Consider the following 20,062-nt stretch of genomic DNA (forward strand, 5'->3'; position numbering starts at 1 on the left):
AACCATGAGTCAAGAACAACACAGAGACAACTGTCTGGGATTGTTTCAAGCAATTGTTTCCTTATAGTTCTCCAATATTTGACTACTATTAATTTTGTTGTCTCTCTTGAAAATGTACCGTGAGAGAGAATCAAGTGTCGGGGATATTGTCTGGCAGTTGGTTTTCCATTATTCTTTGTGACAATGTGCCTGATTGGATGAAAAAAGGTGACCCTGTTAGGAGCTTCTGCATAAGTTATTACCGGAGAAAGTGAATGGATTATATTTTACTGTCATTTTTTTCTTATTCAGCAGCTTTTACCATACAGTGAATAATGTAAAGATAATTTATCTTGACCAGAATGAAATAAAATTAGGTACAGGCCCTTTAATCTTGATTAAACCAAAAATAAACAGGATTAAAACACTGAATTACTAAAGTGCAAAGCCTAAACTAATCTTGACCAAGTGTACCCCCTTATACACCCAGAGCTTAACTAGGAATAAATAAAAACTCAACCAGAGCTAAACATGTTCTAAACTTTGATAAATCCAGACTAAACCAACACTCAATCATGTACTACTGACTATGCGTATTATCCACTTGATATTATATGTTGCTCCGCTCTCTTTGTTGGACACAGTAACAGTAGTCTGTCCAATGAGACGCCTCTGAGTTCTTGGCAGAGTCACAGAGTAGGCCATCTGTGATAAACAACACCAGGCAGATCCCAGCTAATTCAAAATCTCTCTGAGAAGTGGGCCAAAGCAGAAATTCATATCACTTCACATTGGTTGTATTGTATTTAGGCTTGTCAAAAGTATCAAAATCAGATACTAATCGATGTTAAAATTTGTATCGAAACTAGATTATTTGAGCTGGTAACAATACTAAAAAAAGTCACATCAGCAGGACAGAAATGAACCTTTCCTGAATGAGCTGTATCAGAACAAGTATAAGACACATAGACTAGTATACGCCCATGGACCACTATGGAACATACCTGGACGATTGAGGGATTACACAGATATAAGGCCACGTGGTAATATACAAGAAAGTACTGTGATTTAATGTTGAAAATTCTATCACATTCTAGTCAGTTAAAATGAAACACTTTTTCACCATTTATCAGTCCATTGCACCAAATCTTAACCAAAACTAGCAGCTTTCTTGTTGAAACTGCAGGATTCTTGCTAGCATTTGCTGTCAGCGTCTCCTTTGTCTGGCTGCAGCTGAGTGTGATCAGAGCAGAGATATGAGCACCCTTGGGCTTTAGCGTTGCCATACTGCCCCACATCCAAATAAGACACTATTGTATCGACCATATCTGATACAAACTCTGCAAAAACTGTTGTGAGAAGAGAGCTAGCTGTATAAAATATTAGGTTTGAAATATTACATCACCATTGTTGTGATGTTAGGGTCTGAAAATAGGGTTTAGTCCTGTTTAAGAGAAAGTTTAAGTTGGGGTTAGTCTTTGTTTAGCCTTCTAAGTAGTAGTAACGTTTAGTGTTGATTGATATTACATTTCAAGTCTTAGTTTAGAGTTGGGTTAGTGCTGGTTTAGACAAAGGTTAGTCCTGGTTTAGATTTAAGGTTAGTCTTAGTTTTAGGTTAGATTTGGGCCAGTTATTTGGACTTTGATTGGTCCTAACTTATGTTTTTGTTAGTCCAGGTTTAGACCTGGGCTAGTCCTGGTTTCTAATTGAGTTAGTCCATGTTGAGACTTGGGATAGTCCTGGGTTAGACCTAGGGTTAGGTTTAGGTTTAGGTTAGATTTGGGTCAGTTATTTAGATTTTGATTGGTCCTAATTTATATTTGGTTAGTCCAGGTTTAAACTTGGGTTAGTCCTGGCTTCTACTTGTGTTAGTCCAGGCTTAGCCTTACTTCAGATTTTGGGTTAGATTTGGTTTAGTTATTTATTTAGACTTTTATTAGCCCCAATTTAGATTTAACTTAATCACAATTTGAGCTAGTCTTACTTTAGACTTGATTAGGGGGAAATGTAGGCTTTCCTTAGTCCTGTAGACTTTGGTTAGTCCTGGTTTAGTCCCAGTCTCTACTTGAGCTAGTCACCAGTCCTAGTTTACTTTATTTTACTTAAATTTCTAGTTTAGCTAAAATCTGGACCTAATTTGACTCTGATAAATACATAAATACATAGTATCTCTATTTTGTAGATTAATTTGGCTGTTGTGTGTCTGCCTGGTACTGTTAGCACCAATGTTATTTGATAAAGACCAAAGCAGTTCATGGTCAAGAAGAAAGAGCCAAACGAAGTTTAGCTGACAATATTCTACTGTGCACTCACTTACAATAACCCAGTGTGAGGGAGAATGTGAGGAGAGACGCATAGTACACGCTCTAAAATCCAAACCCAAAAACAAGTACAGAGAGAGAGGATATTCTTTGAACTTTACTAAAATAAAACTACTGTAGATTCATATTTTGCAAAATGGAACATGGGGTTTTCACTGTCATCTGCAATATAGCAAAGGGAGGTTGCATTTTGTCAACTGGACAAGTGTATATTTAAAAACTTGGTTCATTTGGATTCAACCTTCCTGGATGACATCGTCAGATAAACTAAGAAGCACTTTTAGAAATTTTGAAATAGTTTGAGAGTGACCCTTCTATGATTTTCTCTCAGTATTATCAGGGGATATCGCACATTTACAATTTTATGTCTGCCGACTTTATAACTATAGGAAAGTGATAATGTGATAAAGAGTCAAATACAGACCATACATAATTTCTTATATGGACAAGAAAGCATTTACCTTAAGTTAAAGGACCTGGATGTAGATTAGGCTCTTACAGTTTTAAAAAAGGTACTACAATCACAACAGAGCAAAAGTTGCCAGTGCTTTAACCTGTAGATCGAGGACACATACAAGTTTTTCTCATTCTCATTATACAGACAGCATATACTGCTCCAGTAGAGGCACTGATTAATGATTGGCATTGAAACTGGCAATGAATGAGAGATAAATGAGACTCGTGACTTTCGTCTTGTGAACCAATAAAACAAATTGCAACATAAACTTGGCCATTTTTGTGATTGTAATTACTAAATGCAAAAGCCATACTGATTTGAACATGTTTATCTCTTCTGGGGGCACAGTTAGGTCACATTTATGGAATTTAAAAGCAAACTCTTACCTACAGTTCTTTTAAGTTTCACCGTTACAAACAAAAGGAAAGCCATCAGAATAACCCCTCCTCTCTGCCTTTACCCAGGGCTGCGTGTGGACCAAGAACTGGTGACCTCGTACCCTCAGGTGGTCATGGTTCGCGTGCCCACTCCCTGGGTGCAGTCGGACAGTGACATCACAGTCCTGCGGCACCTGGAGAAGATGGGCTGTCGTCTCATCAACAGACCTCAGGCCATTCTCAACTGTGTCAACAAGTTCTGGACCTTCCAAGAGCTAGCAGGACACGGGGTACCCCTGCCCGACACCTACTCATACGGTAAGACAACAACTTCCTGATGCTGTAGTACAAGGCGTGGCTAGAGGTAGATCTACTAAAGCTTTAAATGTATCTTTTTTTTGTTTAGCTCTTAGTCATTGTTTATTAATTTAAATTGCTGTTTTGATTTGACCAGTTTAGTCCTGGTTTAGTCTTGGTTTAACCCCAATTTTGTTCATAGTTTAGCCCTGGTTTAGACTCCATTTAGGTTTAGTTCATAGTTTAGTGTTGGACTAGTCCTTGATTATTCTCTGGTTTAGTCTTGGCTATTGCTGTTTTAACTTTAAGTCTATAAGTTATTCCTGGGTTACATCTGGTTTTGTCTTTATTTTGGCTGTTGTTCTGTGCTTGATATTATCCCGGCACAGTCCTTGGTCAGTCCTGCTCTCTGGCACTCAGATGAAAACAGTGTGATCTGGAGGAGGAGGAGGAAAAGGAGGGGAGGGAGGAATGGAGGAAGAGGAGGGGGATGTTTGGCCTACATTCCTGCTGCGGTTCTTTACTGGGTCACACAGGGAGCTTATGTAACGCGCTGCCTCCCGTTGCCTTGGATTTTTCTCGATAAAGGATGGCATTCCCACACGAGAGCTCAATGTAGAGGCACCGGATATATTCCGGCCATGTTATATCTATAGTCCCATCTACAAGGTCATTTTTTATAGTGATTTTACAAATAATCTGGTATTTGAATCAAGTAAACCCAAGCAACATGTGTATGGGTGAAAGGTATTTGAGGTTTTGACCTTCAGGGAGCACTAACACAAGATGCTATCTTATAAAATATAATACACAGATATTGATTTAGTTTTCAGAAATTATGGAGTTAAATATTGGTGCTTTTCAGATTCTAGAGTGTGATGAAGTCATACTCCCAGATGGGGGCAAGAGACAGATTTTCCTATTGCTTACATTGTTCTTTGCCATGAAGTATCCAAAAGAGAAATTCACAAATGTTGAACCTGATCATTTCTATTATTAAAACAAAAGATCTCACTGTATAACAACAAAAATCAGCATTTGGACAAGGTTTATTTTGGCTGCCCCCATCTGTATTAAATATTACTGGCCTATAGAATGTTGTGATCTGAAACACAGCAATATTTACTTACTGAATAATATCATTGGCTACTGTTAAAGGTACACAATGTAACTTTTCTGGAGGGTCTAACTCCTCTATGGGGATGTTATTGTTTACTTAGACTGTTACCTCAGCACAGCATTGAACTTATCTATCTTCATGGAAATGCAGATAGTTAAATTAGAATAGATAAGTTAAAATAGTTACAATGCATGTATTTCAAGGTATTCTGTTAGCAATAAAAACACCCCCTATAACTGAACAAATGAAAAATGTGATCATTTTAATGACATGGATCATTCAAGTTAATAATAACATCTCCATGGAGATCAGTAGATAACAAATGTTTCACTAGAAAAGGTACATAGACCGCCTTTAATTGATTTAATGATGTTTTAGGCTTACATCTGGACATAGTCTTCTGAGTAATGTTTTTTTTTTTTTTTATCACTGATTCAAATATAGATGTTATGTGATTTCATTTTTTTCACAATCTTAAAATATCAGTTCTTCCATTGGTGAGGAAAACCTATGAGATATTAACTGACAGATTGAGGAAATGAGGATGGCATAAGTGAAGGAAACACCGCCATTAACGCTGCATTTTTCAACACCTTTTTTTTTTTCTTTTTTTTTTTTTTAATCTGAATCTGATCTCAAGCAGAAAAAACGTGGCACAGCTGTTGCTTCCCCAGGCAGCCGCTCTGAGAAAATTGTCAGATATGAATTCCTCTGTAGTCATGTTCTAGAAGTCATGGTCTTGTCCTTCTTCCAATTTATTAATAATAGTAATAATTTAGTATAACCCTGCCCTGATTAGTTCTGGCTTAATCCTGGTTCAAGCCTGGTTTAGACTTGTACTTAGTACTGGTCTAATTCTGGTTTAGTCCATCTTGCCTTTCACCCCTCCCCCTAAATCACTGCTCACTCAGTCAGAGCTCAGATATCAATAGTCTCTTAGACAAAAAGGAGATCAATAATGTTTGACTCATTGAACTTATGAACTTTTTATTTGCTATAAAACTCTTTGCAAGGTTTAGCTTTACATCATTTCTAGTTATAGTATCTAACGTCCTGGAAGTGGCTCGTCAACTGCATGATTCAATAAAATAAAAAGTTAAAACTACATTCTCCGTGGAGATAGATGAGTTTTATGCCATACTCTGGAAAATTATAACCAAAGGAACAACATTTCCATGGAAACAAGCAGGAGGAGGCCCTCTTCCAGGCTTAATAATTGTGAAGATGCAAATATGCTAAAATAATAGCATATTTATTAATAGTATAATAAATATGCTATTACTTTAGTCTATTTGGCAAAAAGGTCACATACTGTGGCTTTAATATAAACTTAGATCATAGTATCAGGTCAGTGTTGTAGCCAGATGATGTAGGGTACAGGTGGAAGTTAAAATCCTACCAATTAAGAAGACTTTACAATTGTGGTGTAGCAAATGTTTAGTTACACTACAGGGACCATAATCCTGCTCTACAATACTACACTACAAGACTCCCAACAATATATTGTGGAGATCATAACAGTATATTACATTTCTTGTTTGTTTCTTTTCCAGGAGGCCATGATAACTTCCGTAAGATGATCGATGAAGCAGAGCCATTGGGGTACCCGGTGGTGGTGAAGAACGCTCGTGGACACAGAGGTGAGAGAAGTATTACTGCTCTGACTATTCACCCATAACACACTAATGACTGTTTAAATCTCATTAAATGATTAGGACCATTATAAGTCAATTATGAGTAAGGCTTTGTGCTGCATGGTTACACACTAGTGAATGATGTTCTACTCTTCATTGCAGTTTATACCACACACTAGGATGGATACTAGGGGGAAAAATGTATTAACTTTGTTGTTAAGATTTTAAGAAATGTGAGAAGGGTCCACCACCTGATACTTATTGAGATATTCTTGCTTTGTCAGGAATGTTCTACAGTAAAAATCAGGGTCTCCTCTCCATAGATCTGACCTGTAATTTGGCTTACTGGCATCTAGGGTTGTCAAAAGTACATATCAGAAAAGGTATATGCTGTGAAAAATAGTGCATCTGGGGACATTTTGAAACAGTCCCATTACTATTGAAGTTTATAATGAATTTATAATAGCTACCAAGTTCTCTGTCTATTTAAACAATTCTGATATTCTGTGTAACATCTATTTGTATAATCTACAACAAGCGCAGATGGTCAAGCTAAAAATGTTTCCTGTTGCTTTATGGAAACTATGACGTTGCAGTGTTTATGTAGCTCAAGCCCTAACATTCATTCATCTTTTGAGGTTAGCCAGCTTTTTTTTTAAACCGGGCTTTTATTTTTGAGCATGAGAATGAGTTGGGCTGGGCTTTAGCCAGAGGTCAAGGGTCGCGGTGTAGAGAGGAGGTAAACAGACCCTCCAGACATTTCAATACAGGTCAAGTTAGAGTGAGCCCAACCGTCCCTCTGTGCTAACAATGCAGCACTGGTGGGACAGGCCCTGGCTATTGTTCAGCACTCAGCCCAACTGTGAACGATACAGGGGTCAGTCATAGAGGGAGAGGAAGGAAACGTTACAATGGGCTAGTACACATTCACAAAGACTGGATTAGCCTCAACTATCTCTAGGGAATTTATACAGACATATTACAAATCACTTTTTTCTCACATTGATCCAGATTTTGATTTGATTTCATGTTGTGTCGCTATATACAAATGGCTTAAGTGTTGTCACGATACAAACATTTCAAACTTGATTTTGATACTAAGGAATAGACTCCATACTCAATACCAATTCCGACAAGAACAGAATGTAATTTTCAACATTAAATTATAGTACTTTCTTTTATATTCCCATGTGGCCTTATATCTGTTGTCCGGGTATGTTCCATAGTGTTCCATGCTTGATACTAGTCTATGTGTCTTATACAGCTCAAGATCATTCTAAAGTTATTCAGGAAAGGTTCATTTCTGCCCTTTGAATGTGACTTTTTCAGCATCAATACTGCTCAAATGAGTGTCTAGTTTCGATACGGGTTTTAGTATCAATTAGTATCTAATTTTCGAATCTTCAATACAACCTTATGTCATACTATATCAATACAATGTCAGTTTCTTGAATGTAACTATGTCGACTTTTAGTTACTGCAGTTTGACCCAAAATATGTTGTGGTTAACTTGCAATTTTTTCCTACAAAGTCTGAAATGCTCCAAATCACATACTTTTTACTGACAGGGGTTTGACTGTAAATATCTCAATTATTATTAGTGTGTTGTCAAAAATATAAAAAATCAGATGCTAATCCATATTAAAACTCGTATCGAAACTAGATATTCACTTGAGAGGGTATCAATACTAAAAAGTCACATTGCATTGAAAACAACAGATGTAGCTTCAAACTTTGCAATTCCAGGGCTGCAAAACGTTTAAATGATTGTAGTTAAAAAACATAGTTCCTGTATCACCACACAATGACATCACAAGGTGGACCAGAGTGTTCTCAGTTTAAGAGAAGAACATAGCTTAAATATGCAAATGTATGTGTTAAAAATGTGTGAATGGAACAAAACACAACACCAGGTCTGTTTGTGATGAGGAATCAACGTTATAACATAGTTCACAAATTTGTGTAATATAGGTCCTTTAAACAGTGTCATCCAAAACCATCTGAACACTACATGAATCGTGTCAGGGCTGCTGTATACATGTATATATTTGTTTTTTTACACAGTGTCCCATGCTTAGATCAGCACATCACATGGCCTGCCTCACTCCGGACACACAGTCATGGTGCAAATTAAAACGGACATATTTGAGTGTATATGAGAAACGGGGTGTGTGCAGTCAGATGTGGAGAGGAACAGAAAGTGGCACATGGCTTGGTCAGCATGACACAACAACAGCTAACAGTACTGTCCTGGCTCGAAGCGTGGTCTAGTACTAGATTTTATAAAAACAATAGGAATTGTTACATATATAGGTTTAGATTGCTTCAAGCTTGAGAAGACAGAAACAAAGGTGTGTTTTTTAGGGTTTTTCCATTCTTATATATATACACGTTTTGACATCAACTACAATGTAATGCAGCAGACATTGTGAAATTATTCTAAAATTAATATTATCTTCATTTGCTCCATTTATAACTGTAAACTGGATAATAGCTACCATCTCAATATTAAAGCAGATATTATGTAGTATTTACACAAGTAACTAAAATATATTTTGTTATATTTATCCGTTATCTATAAAAAAAAAAAAAAAAAGTTATTTTTCATCTGGCCCCCATCCTGTTTAACTCTACAGGCTAGTATTGCAACATCATCTGAAACCTAGCTACACAAATTGAATTTTTACTGTCCCAAAAATAGAACTGGTTTATTTGAAACAGTTTGCAGTGGTACAAACTTATTCCCCCTCCCCGAACCGCCACCTTAACGTGGTGGAGGGGTTTGAGCACCCGAATGATCCTGGGAGCTATGTTGTCGGGGGCTTCATGCCCCTGGTAGGGTCACCCATGGCAAACAGGTCCTGGGAGACGGGTCTGACTAAGAGCGGTTCAGAAGCCCCCATGAAGACATAAACAACAAGGCAAGCTACGTCGCCCAGACTGGCGTTACTGGGGCCCCACCCTAGAGCCAGGCCTGTGGTGGGTGCTCGGCAGCGAGCGCCTGGTGGCCGGGCCTTTCCCCACAGGGCCCGGCCGGGCCCAGCCCGAAGGAACGACGTGGGGCCGTCCTCCCGTGGACCCACCACCTGTGGGAGGAGCCATGAGGGGCGAGTGCAGAGAGATCCGGGCGGCAGTCGAAGGCGGGGACCTCGACGACCGGATCTCCGGACATGGAGACTAGCTCTGGGGACATGGAATGTCACCTCGCTGGGGGGGAAGGAGCCTGAGCTTGTGCGGGAGGTTGAGCGTTACCGGCTAGATATAGTCGGCCTCACCTCAACGCACAGCTTGGGCTCTGGAACCCAGCTTCTTGAGAGGGGTTGGACTCTCCATTTCTCTGGCGTTGCCCGCGGGGAGCGGCGGGGAGCTGGTGTGGGCTTGCTCATTGCCCCACAGCTCAGCTGCCACGTGTTGGAGTTCACCCCGGTGAACGAGAGGGTCACGTCCCTGCGCCTTCGGGACAGGGACAGGTCTGGCCTACGGGCCAAACAGCAGTGCAGAGTACCCGGCCTTCTTGGAGTTGTTCTCCTGGGGGACTTCAATGCCCATGTGGGTAATGACAGTGACACATGGAGGGGCGTGATTGGGAGGAACGGCCTCCCCGATCTGAACCCGATTGGTGTTTTGTTATTGGACTTCTGTGCTAGTCACAGTTTGTCCATAACAAACACCATGTTCGAGCACAAGGGTGTCCATCGGTGCACGTGGCACCAGGACACTCTAGGTCGGAGGTCGATGATCGACTTTGTTGTCGTGTCATCTGACCTCCGACCGCGTGTCTTGAACACTTGGGTGAAGAGAGGGGCTGAGCTGTCAACCGATCACCACCTGGTGGTGAGTTGGATCCGCTGGCGGAGGAGGAAGCCGGACAGACCTGGCAGGCCCAAGCACATCGTGAGGGTCTGTTGGGAACGCCTGGCAGAGCCTTCTGTCAGAGGGGTCTTCAACTCACACATCAGGGAGAGCTTCTTCCTGATCCCGGGAGAGGCTGGGGACATGGACTCTGAGTGGGCCATGTTCTCCACCTCTATTGTCGATGCGGCTGCTCGTAGTTGTGGTCGTAAGGTCTGCGGTGCTTGTCGCGGCGGCAATCCTCGGACCCGGTGGTGGCCACCGGAAGTAAGGGATGCTGTCAAGCTGAAGAAGCAGTCCTATCGAGTGGGACTCCTGAGGCAGCTGATGAGTACCGGCGGGCCAAGCGTGCTGCAGCTCAGGCAGTCACAGAGGCAAAAACACGGGGTTGGGAGGAGTTCGGGGAGGCCATGGAGGAGGACTATCGGACGGCCTCAAAGAGATTCTGGCAAACTGTCCAATGCCTCAGGAGGGGGAAGCTATGCTTCACCAACACTGTTTACAGTGCGGGTGGAGAGCTGCTGACCTCGACTGGGGATGTTGTCAGGCGGTGGAAGGAATACTTTGAGGATCTCCTCAATCCCACTCTCACGTCTTCCGAGGAGGAAGCAGAAACTGGGGACCCGGAGGCAGATTCGTCCATCAGCCTGGCTGAAGTCACTGAGGTGGTTGGCAAGGTCCTCGGTGGCAAGGCTCCGGGGGTGGACGAGATCCGTCCCGAGTACCTCAAGTCTCTGGATGTTGTGGGGCTGTCTTGGCGGACACGTTTCTGCAACATCGCGTGGCGGTCGGGGACAGTACCTGTGGAATGGCAGACCGGGGTGGTGGTCCCTCTGTATAAGAAGGGGGACCGGAGGGCGTGTTCCAACTACAGGGGAATCACACTCCTCAGCCTTCACGGTAAGGTCTACTCCAGGGTACTGGAGAGGAGAATCCGACCGATAGTCGAACCTCGGATTCAGGAGGAGCAGTGTGGTTGAGCAGTCCGGGTCGCGGAACACTGGACCAGCTCTATACTCTCCATCGGGTCCTCGAGGGTTCATGGGAGTTTGCCCAACCAGTCCACATGTGTTTTGTGGATTTGGAGAAGGCCTTCGACCGTGTCCCTCGTGGTGTCCTTTGGGGGGTGCTCCGGGAGTATGGGGTCCGGGGCCCTTTGCTAAGGGCTGTCCGGTCCCTGTATGACTGGAGCAGGAGCTGTGTTCTCATTGCCGGCAGTAAGTCAGACCTGTTCCCGGTGCATGTTGGACTCTGCCAGGGCTGCCCTTTGTCACCGGTTCTGTTCATTATATCTATGGACAGAATTTCTAGGCGCAGCCAGGGGCTGGAGGGGGTCTGGTCCGGGAACCACAGGATTTCATCTCTGCTGTTTGCAGATGATGTTGTCCTGATGGCTTCATCGAGCCAGGACCTGCTGGAGGCACTGGGGCGGTTTGCAGCCTAGTGTGAAGCAGCTGGGATGAGAATCAGCTCCTCCAAATCCAAGACCATAGTTCTCGACCGGAAAAAGGTGGTTTGCCCTCTCCGGGTGGGTGGTGAGTCTCTGCCTCAAGTGGAGGAGTTCAAGTATCTCGGGGTCTTGTTCACGAGTGAGGGAAGGATGGAGCGTGAGATTGATAGGCGGATCGGTGCAGCGTCTGCAGTGATGCGGTCGCTGTATGGGTCCGTTGTGGTAAAGAAGGAGCTGAGTCCAAAGGCAAAGCTCTCAATTTACCGGTCAATCTACATTCCTACCCTCACCTATGGTCATGAGCTCTGGGTAATGACCGAAAGGACAAGGTTGCGTATACAAGCGGCTGAAATGGGCTTCCTCCGCAGAGTGGCCGCACCCTTAGGGATAGGGTGAGGAGCTTGGTCACACGGGAGGAGCTCAGAGTAGAGCCGCTGCTCCTACACGTCGAGAGGAACCAGTTGAGGTGGCTCGGGCATCTGCTTAGGATGCCTTCTGGACGTCTCCCTAGGGAGGTGTTCTGGGCATGTCCCACCGGGAGGAGGCCCCGGGGAAGACCCAGGACACGCTGGAGGGACTATGTCTCTCGGCTGGCCTGGGAACGCCTTGGGATCCCACCGGAGGAGCTGGAGGACGTGTCTGGGGAGGTCTGGGAGTCCCTGCTTAGACTGCTGCCCCCCCCGCGACCCAGCCCCTGATAAGCGGAAGAAAATGGATGGATGGATGGATGGACAAACTTATTCCTCATTTACCTTATGCATTCCGAGCACCCTAATTATTCACAGTGATGAGTTTATAAGTTCTTTTCAGTTTTGCTGTTAAGGTAATGCTAACAGCACCTAGCATGCTAACTATGCACTTTCTAATTAGATGCAGGCAGCACATGGCATGGTTATTTTGACCCCCAGAGCTGCTTATACGGTATATTTGTACTGGAAAAATCAAGGAAAGGACCATCAAGTCACTGCATGAAGTAGCGACGGAAGGCACATCTAACACAAAACCTATCAAATCATTCCACTTATATCTCTCCTCCAGGCAAAGCGGTATTCCTGGCTCGTGACAAGCACCACCTGACAGACCTGTGCCACCTGATCCGCCATGATACCCCGTACCTGTTCCAGGAGTACGTGAAGGAGTCTCACGGCCGGGATGTACGCGTGGTGCTGGTGGGAGGACGCGTCATTGGCTCCATGCTGCGCTGTTCCACCGATGGCCGCATGCAGAGCAACTGTTCACTGGGTACGTAACACACTGTCAGCGGCTATAGATAGATAAAGGATGGTTATAGAAAGTTTTATGAAGAGGGAAGTAGATCAATTGAATGTAGCAAAGGAGGAAAAACAAGAGTGACATAATAATGCAAAACATCCCATCTGTGCATTAGATTTAAGTGTAATAATACAAAACTTTCAAACTCAATTTCAACTCAATACTGATTCTGATATCACAATGATAACAAAAGAAAAACACTTTTTTAGACAATAGAATGTAATTTTCAACACTAAATATTAATACTTTCTTTTACATTACCATCCGGTCTTATGTAATCCACCAGTCGTCCAGGTAGGTTCAGTAGTGGTCCATGGGCGTACAGCTCAAGCTCATTCTAAAGATTTTCAGAAAAGATTAATTTCTGTCCTGTGAATGTGACTTTTTTAGTATTGATACTTGCTCAAATGAGTATCTGATTTCCGATTATTCGTCACAATCTTATTGTAATTATTTACCGTTGTGAGTTGATAAGCACTTTTCAGAGACCAGAGCAGAGTTTTACCGTGATAATGCTAACAACAACTAGTATGCTAACAGCGCACTTCCTCGTTCTTGAACAATAAAAACACTTTATAATTAGAGGCACACAGTCTTAGAAGTTGTTTTAAAATAAAACAAAATCTGTACAAGACAACTTTATTTTATTCCATAAAAAAATACAAGTTCAGCTCTGGCAGTAACTGAAAATGTCTTGTCACATTCAAAGGAGAAAGGTTTCACAACACCAAGCAGCTGTGGTGGTTGGCAGAACATTTGCCTAAATAAAGTTTTAGAATGGAATTCAAAGCATACAAATAACATACTATAGTAAATACAAGACTGTATGTGGTCTAAAATCAAAGAAGATGAATGTTTAAATGTCAGCAATTGCAGTGAGCCTCAGGAATGTTGCCAGAACAGAGGATGTCCACAGACAGAGCGACCTAGTTGATGAGGACGATGCTGAGGCAGTTTTTGTAATTCCAGCTGTAACTCACTCTGACAGATTTAGGACACCGCCACCGGATTATTCTGCATTTATGTAACGGATCATGTGGAAATGAAAACAAGCGACTGGTGGATAATAAAATACTAGTGACGCAGTGCAAAGATCAATTGTAATTTAGTCTCCTCTTCTCACAGCCTCCTACTGCTGCTATGTGTAGAATATCATTGATTTTGTACAAGTTCTCCATATCAAGCAATGTATTACAACACGACAACGTACAAATAGGGTTAATAATAACTGATAGCTTTGTCAGATTTAATGGTTGTGTTTTATGCATTGTTAAAGGAACTCTATATAAGACTTTGATTTTAAATTTCATAAACTTGGCCTATCTGTGTCCCCAGATACAAAATAAACATGTTTACATAAAATATAGCTTTTACAGATAACAACTGTAAGAAAATCGATTTGGTTTGAATCTAAAAGGTCTCTCTCTGATCTGAATCCTCACTACCTAAACCCTAGCACCTGCAGTAAATATTATCCAGTGCTAGTGCAGCCTCTGCAGCTCAGTCAGTGAATTCTGGGGGGTCAGAGCTTTCACAAGATGTGAAAAAAAACTGTAGATATCCCTCTATATGCAAGTTTAGGCAACCAGATTTTGTTATGATTGTAGTACCTTTTTTTTTTTAACAAACATTCAGTTCAGTAGATCATACAGTTCCTTGAAGGTCTTTAAAGTGCTTTTGTAAACATTAGATTTCATGTTTTCTACTCAAAAGGCCTAGTTACATGAATTGTAAGCATACCAACTTGTTCTTCCATATAACATCCTCTTTCTTTTCAGGGGGAGTGGGTATGATGTGCCCTCTGAGCGAACAGGGCAAGCAACTGGCCATCGAAGTGTCCAACATCCTAGGCATGGACGTGTGCGGCATTGACCTGCTGCAGCTCAATGATGGCTCCTTTGTGGTGTGCGAGGCTAACGCTAACGTGGGCTTCATTGCGTTTGACCAGGCCTGCGGCATGGATGTGGCTGGGACCGTGGCCGACTTCGCCCTGTCCATGCTGCCCAACCGTCTCACCAGGAAGATGTCCCTGCTGTCTGTGGTGTCCAGCACCAGTGAGACCAGCAGCGAGCCCGAGGTTTGCCCAGTGCCCCAGTCCTCTCTGCCTGAGGCTGTGTGCAACATGAGCATGGGCTCCACTTCCAGTGAGAGCGATCCAGAATCTGTGGAGCCAGCGCAGTCTTTACCCCTCCAAGCCACCGCCCCAGCCCTGCCCGACCTCCCCGACTCCGCCTACAACATCAACACGCTCCTGGCCAATGAGATAAAGCTATTGACTGAGTAGAAATGAAACCAGGAGGAAAACAAAATACCCTTCAATTACATATTATATTGAAGAGGGATAGTGGGGTGGTTTTGTTACAGGTGGGCTAGATGTATATGTAGAACTTTAGTCACTAAGTTAGGTAATCACCCGTTTGGAGGAGTAGACAGGAGCAGTGCCTCCTGTTCTATGGCTGCTAAAACACTCCAACATGACTTCTCCAATTTTTAAAGATGTTATCTGTTTTGTTGTTGGTCATTCACAAAGTCCAGAAAATGAGCACTCTCTAGTACTATCTTATCGATGCAGCTTTATTCCCAAAACAACTGCTTTTTTAGCTTCAGATTTGCTCCTCTCTGCTTCTCCACATTGGGTTATTATCTACTGAATAGACCAAGTAGCTCCACCTTCGTAAACACCTTACCATCCCTTTAAATCCACATTAAATACATGTTAGACATTCCTTTAGCGACATATCAACCTTTGTCAAATCTTATTGTGAACATGAAGTAACCCTTTTGAAAAACACAGATCTGAAGGCTGCTCCCCTGACACCCCCCTCTTTGCACCTCTTCTCTCCAAAACTGGGCCTGTTTACTGCAAGAGAGGGTATTTTCCAAACAGTTATAAAATGTATGGGGATTTTAAATGATTTTGTTTAGATGATAACTGACAGTATAAATGTAGCAATAAATGAAAAGTACTTCGTATAACCATAGGGTTATTGGTAAGTGCTAGCTTGGTCTAGTGAAGTGGGTTTGGCATTTCTTTCCTTCACAGCCATTTCTAAGACCTATTAGTTTGCTCGTCTTGCTGGACCAATTGTCTGTATTGAGTTTGTGTATCTTGTGTGATTAGTATTCAGACAAATCAGGAAGGACAATTTACAGTTCATATATTCTATCTATTGACCTTTAAAAAAATGCAATTTTTTCTAAAATGATAATGGCTGACCAAGCTAGACAATAAGCCCTCTGTGATCTACGTCTACTTATGAAGTCTTCATTTGTCTACATAGATTTTTCCAAACTGACAAACTGCAGCAGCTGCAAAAATGATTGTCAACAATGTTTACTATGCATTGAAGCATGCCATAGGTCTTTAAGCAAATCCAAACTTGAGGTCAAATGATTACATATCTGTTAAACTGTGTTGGTGCTAGCCTAGGGCTGGGCAATATTCTGTAAATAGAATTATCATTTGTAAAGAATAAATAGAAACAGGTTATTTCCAATTCAATTGGGGACTTTATGGAGAAGTGACGAGTTTTTATGTCATTCTCAGTACACACTTTATTGGCCAGCCCTATTCTAGACCTTTTTATCTCCTCTGACAATTAGCCTTACCAACCGCGTGGCACCACTGCCACTTTTTAAAGTCAATGTCTTGCACTTTATAAACCTACCTTTGTGTTTTTCTAAGGCCCGGGCGATATATTTTTGAAAAAGCCGAGCTCATAAAGGCTACCTCAACTAGATCTTTTCAGACATATCCACAATTTGTCCCTTTGTTTTGAGTGACAACTAGGTGTAATTTTTAACCCACTTTTTATTTCTTTAGATTAGTATATCCAGGCTTAATATTAATTGCCAAATTGGATTTTTTTTAATAAGCTATTGCCGGTACAAGACAATAGTAAACTGTAAATTTGGGCTAACTTGAACATGTAGATTTCTTCTTGTATCCTTTAAAATATCTTGTATGTTATCTTTAAGTAATTATCTTAAAATGTCCATCTACAAAACAAGGTGGCATGGTGTACAAATACAAAGCAAGTCATATTTTTTTGTTTTGAACAACATGAATGTTTTAAATAATCCAGAGTTTTCAATGGGTATGAATTCTGATTTTATGTTTATAGTAGGCAGCCACATCTGTGTTGAAACGCCAAATTTAAAAGCACAAATGTACAGCTACTACTATTGTTACTATATATTTGATAGTGTACAATACTGGGCTTTTTGTTGTCAGATAGTTGAGTTGAATCTAACTCAGGGAAGCAGCCTGGATCTCAAGCCAAACTTCCTCCCTCCTTTCCTCCTCAAAAATACATTCACACACTTTATTATAGACACAATATAGACACAAAACTCTGTATTCAAGTGATTCTCAGAAAAAGTACATTGTAAAAGTGCCCAGAATGCTTAACGCTTAATACAACTTGCATTACCATTTGCACTTAAAAATGTATTATAATGAAATTTAATCACTTGGTTTGTTTATCATTTAAGATTGAATTGATCAGACCAAATCAAATATGAGTAAATTGGAATTTTCTGAGTGTTACCTGAATGCAGCGTCACATACATATCTCCAAATGCCATACAGCTAAACGATGCATAAACCAGGATGAAGGAAAACTACTGTATATGACAACGCGGAGTGTGTACCAAGCTTAAAACGCACCTTTTCCTTTTGCTTGGGTTAATATTGTTCCTTTCTAACTTATGGTATTTTAAAACAAAAAAAGTGATTTGTGTGCACTAATAAGACTTGTCTCAATAAAAGTGTAACTGCTGTGAAAGCACAGCATACATACATACATTACATTACATTTGTGAGTTTAATACTTTAGCCACTCAAATTTTAATATTTGGGCAAAATAACAAATGGAGAAGGAAACATGACGCAATATTTTCCAGTAAAACTATTTAAGAATTTAAAATATATATATAAGTTTTGGTTGATAACAGTCGCCCCTATCAAAAATAAAACACCCAAAAATCCGAGATCGATCAACGTCATGTACTTTTCACAGATAAAAATCAGCTGACATTGGGACAATTTGTAAGGCAAAACTCGCAACTCACTTTGTGCTTAAGTTCAAGATTTCACAGCAGCTGTACTAAAGAAGTACCACCTTTTAACACTACTGTGACGTTGTCCAGTGTAAATAATAATATTGATGATACCGTATTAGAGGAAAACAAAACTGTGAACCCGAAATATTTGAACGAAAATCCGAATTTTTCTCAAACCAGTCGTTAATTTTACCAGATGTTGTTGTTCCTTTTTGTAACAGAACCTATTGTGTACATATTATAGTCCAATTACAATGTTAAAAAGCCAGCCATAGAAATGAGTGAATGTTCTTTTTTCCAAGATATGCATAAACAAGTCGACAGGTTTACTAATTAATACAGGTCAAATATATAGTTCTGTATTTTGTATATGAGGTGACATATTTTTATTGTTGGTGGAGAAGCAAACTTGAGCAATGACTTGAAGTAAAAACTAAAAGCTACTTCAAAAAACTACTACTTAAGTACATGTATGTAGTAGTAGTAGTAGTAGCAGGAACAATATAGCATTTACAAAATATGGAACTATCCCTTTAACTGTGCTAACGCCTAAAATATGCGATTATAACTAAGTCGTGATTGGAGTACATTCTCACTACTACACTTCCTAAAAGCTGCTACCGCAATATATTGGGCTACTACTACCACTGAAAAGGGAATGAAAGCGAAATCAAAATGACACTGCCTGTTGACCGAGACAATGCCAAAATAAAATGTTTTGTTGTAAAAATTCATTACTAATAAATAAATAATACTCGTAGTTAGATGCTTTATTTTGAAAGTTGTGTAAGAAGTTGTACAGAAATGTTGAAATGAAACTGGGGTTGGCTTGAAAGTATACAAGATCAAATGTTGAAATGGAAAAAAATGACTTATTTTTGTTTTGTGGGGAATTTAAGGTCACCTATTTCCACTAAAGCTAGATTAATCTTATTATGGTCATATAGTGTATTCTAAAGTTCTACATTTAATTAAAAAGATGGCTGTATTTGGGTTTTGAAGCCTCCATAAGACTGACTATTTTGATCGGTCACTGTTCAAATGATTTTGGCAAAACTACTATCAAATCAAATGGCCAGAATTATCATACCAAAAATCAAATAGGTGACCTTCAATTCAAAGAGTTGTGGATAAGAAAGTTTGGGCTGCTCCAAAGGTACGGAATTGTTGACAAACTCACTAGGACCCCTGACTTTGATTTACAGTGTTAACAAATGCATCCTAAAATTTGTAATTCAAGTGTGCAAAATGGTGTAAATATACAGCTATATCCCTCTTTTTTTAGATTCAAATAAAATGTCATTATTTCAAACCAGTCAAATTGTGTTTTCTCATGTCTTAACAAATGGAAGTGTGAAGTTCTTATAATTTACATATTAAAGACATCACAGAATCCAAACACAGTGATAAGTTCTATCAAGTTCAGGCTGTAGCTGCTGCCAAATCACTACTGCTCTGGGTTTTACAAGTCAAATTTAATACAGTTTAATGTTAATATCCCCAGAATATTAAATATATTTTCCCCATTATTGCATACAGACCTTGTAAGTAAAAAATATTGTACTTGTGTCTTGTGTGAGCATGCACTGCACAAAAAATGTTAATAAATTCGCAAAAAATAAGCATAGAATCCCAAATAGAATATCTAACATTTCAAGATATGAATACTTCCATTCAGGTTTTGTGTTTTTTACAAAAGTCTTACTAGTGGCCTCTACTGAAAATTATCTAATACTAACTAATACTTTTCTGTAAATGTGTACTAGTGCAGATGCACTAGTACATATATACTGTGGGTACGGAAAGTATTCAGACCCCCTTAAATTTTTCACTCTTTGTTATATTGCAGCCATTTGCTAAAATGATTTAACTTAATTTTTTCCCTCATTAATGTACACACAGCACCCCATATTGACAGATAAACACAAAATTGTTTAAATTTTTGCTGATTTATTAAAAAGGAAAAACTGAAATATCACACGGCCATGAGTATTCAGACCCTTTGCTGTGACCCTCATATATTTAACTCGGGTGCTGTCCATTTCTTCTGATCATCCTTGAGATGGAGCTACACCTTCATTGGAGTCCAGCTGTGTTTGATTAAACTGATTGGAGTTGATTAGGAAGGCCACACATCTGTGTATATAAGACCTTACAGCTCCCAGTGCAGGTCAGAGCAAATGAGAATCATGAGGTTAAAGAAACCAACTGAAGAGCTCAGAGACAAAATTGTGGCAAG

The 20,062-nt window shown here is 40.5% G+C and overlaps 1 protein-coding gene across 1 annotated transcript in view; it reads left to right on the forward strand.

Moving 5' to 3' along the window:
- Nucleotides 1-19,138, forward strand: part of rimkla (ribosomal modification protein rimK-like family member A) — a 28,535-nt gene extending 9,397 nt beyond the window's left edge. Inside the window, exons 2-5 of the mRNA XM_033969803.2 lie at nt 3,222-3,452; nt 6,105-6,191; nt 12,526-12,729; nt 14,538-19,138. Of these exons, the coding sequence (XP_033825694.1) occupies nt 3,222-3,452; nt 6,105-6,191; nt 12,526-12,729; nt 14,538-15,043 (1,028 nt within the window). The 3' untranslated portion in view covers nt 15,044-19,138. The remainder of the gene's footprint in view (nt 1-3,221; nt 3,453-6,104; nt 6,192-12,525; nt 12,730-14,537) is intronic.
- The last annotated feature ends 924 nt before the right edge of the window (nt 19,139-20,062 follow it).

This window comes from Periophthalmus magnuspinnatus, chromosome 7 (genome assembly GCF_009829125.3).
Source record: "Periophthalmus magnuspinnatus isolate fPerMag1 chromosome 7, fPerMag1.2.pri, whole genome shotgun sequence".
Classification (NCBI taxonomy): domain Eukaryota; kingdom Metazoa; phylum Chordata; class Actinopteri; order Gobiiformes; family Gobiidae; genus Periophthalmus; species Periophthalmus magnuspinnatus.